The sequence below is a fragment of the Sinocyclocheilus grahami genome, unplaced genomic scaffold (assembly GCF_001515645.1).
Source record: "Sinocyclocheilus grahami isolate Dianchi unplaced genomic scaffold, SAMN03320097.WGS_v1.1 scaffold11656.1, whole genome shotgun sequence".
In the NCBI taxonomy this organism is placed as follows: Eukaryota; Metazoa; Chordata; class Actinopteri; order Cypriniformes; family Cyprinidae; genus Sinocyclocheilus; species Sinocyclocheilus grahami.
This window is the reverse complement of record NW_015513959.1, coordinates 1-839: the sequence shown is the minus strand read 5'-3', so window position 1 is coordinate 839 and position 839 is coordinate 1. Positions and strand designations below refer to the sequence as shown.

At 37.8% G+C, this 839-nt stretch overlaps 1 protein-coding gene across 1 annotated transcript in view; it reads left to right on the top strand.

Moving 5' to 3' along the window:
- Positions 1–382, top strand: part of LOC107578719 (ribosomal protein S6 kinase beta-1-like) — a gene marked incomplete at its 3' end in the record, with an annotated part of 21,705 nt that extends 21,323 nt beyond the window's left edge. The window contains exons 3-4 of the mRNA XM_016264645.1: positions 76–176; positions 292–382. Coding sequence (XP_016120131.1) covers positions 76–176; positions 292–382 — 192 coding nt within the window. The remainder of the gene's footprint in view (positions 1–75; positions 177–291) is intronic.
- Between the last annotated feature and the right edge of the window lie 457 nt (positions 383–839).

Genomic DNA, 839 nt, shown 5'->3' with positions numbered 1-839 from the left:
TACAAATCAATGGATTGTGAAAGCATTTCAATTTTTAATTTCTATTTATTTATTTATAATTTTATTTACTTCTAGCTTTTACCTGGCAGAGATTTCCATGGCCTTGGGTCACCTTCATCAGAAAGGCATTATCTACAGAGATCTGAAGCCAGAGAACATCATGCTCCGTAACAATGGTAATAAACACACACACACCTGTCCTTTTATTCCAGATAGTCTTCAGACTTGCACCACTGCCTGTTCAATAAAGACTGTTCTCCTCTGGATGTGCTCATTTCATTCTCATCTCAGGTCATGTGAAGTTGACAGACTTTGGACTCTGTAAGGAGTCGATCCATGATGGTACCGTCACACACACCTTCTGTGGAACCATAGAGTACATGTATGTACAAAGTCAGATTTTCACCCAATTAAACAATCTTTTTTATATGCTCATGTAACTTCTAGATGTAAATGGCCAATGTAAAGACTGAGTAGCAGAATTGGCCAAGTTGCTGAATACTAAATATTGATGATATTTATTTTAATGTACTCATGGTTGTGACATCAATTTCCGAGCAGCCTGTTATTGCATCTTTTTCTCAAATAAATGGTCTGTGTAGGCTAGAAAGGGAGCTTTGTGTTGTTTAACAACTTGAACTTGAATTTTAAAACAGTAAGAAAAATCATGTTTTCGGCAATGTGGCCTCTTGAAAGTTCATACAGAGCAGTTCATGGAGGTCAGAGCCTCCATCAATCATGTCAGCTGAAGGCTTATTTGGGGCCTCTGGTGTCAGTTATGTCAAAGTAAAAAAGACAGCAGCACAAAAAATGGTTGGTGTGATGGCCTTTTCTCTCTT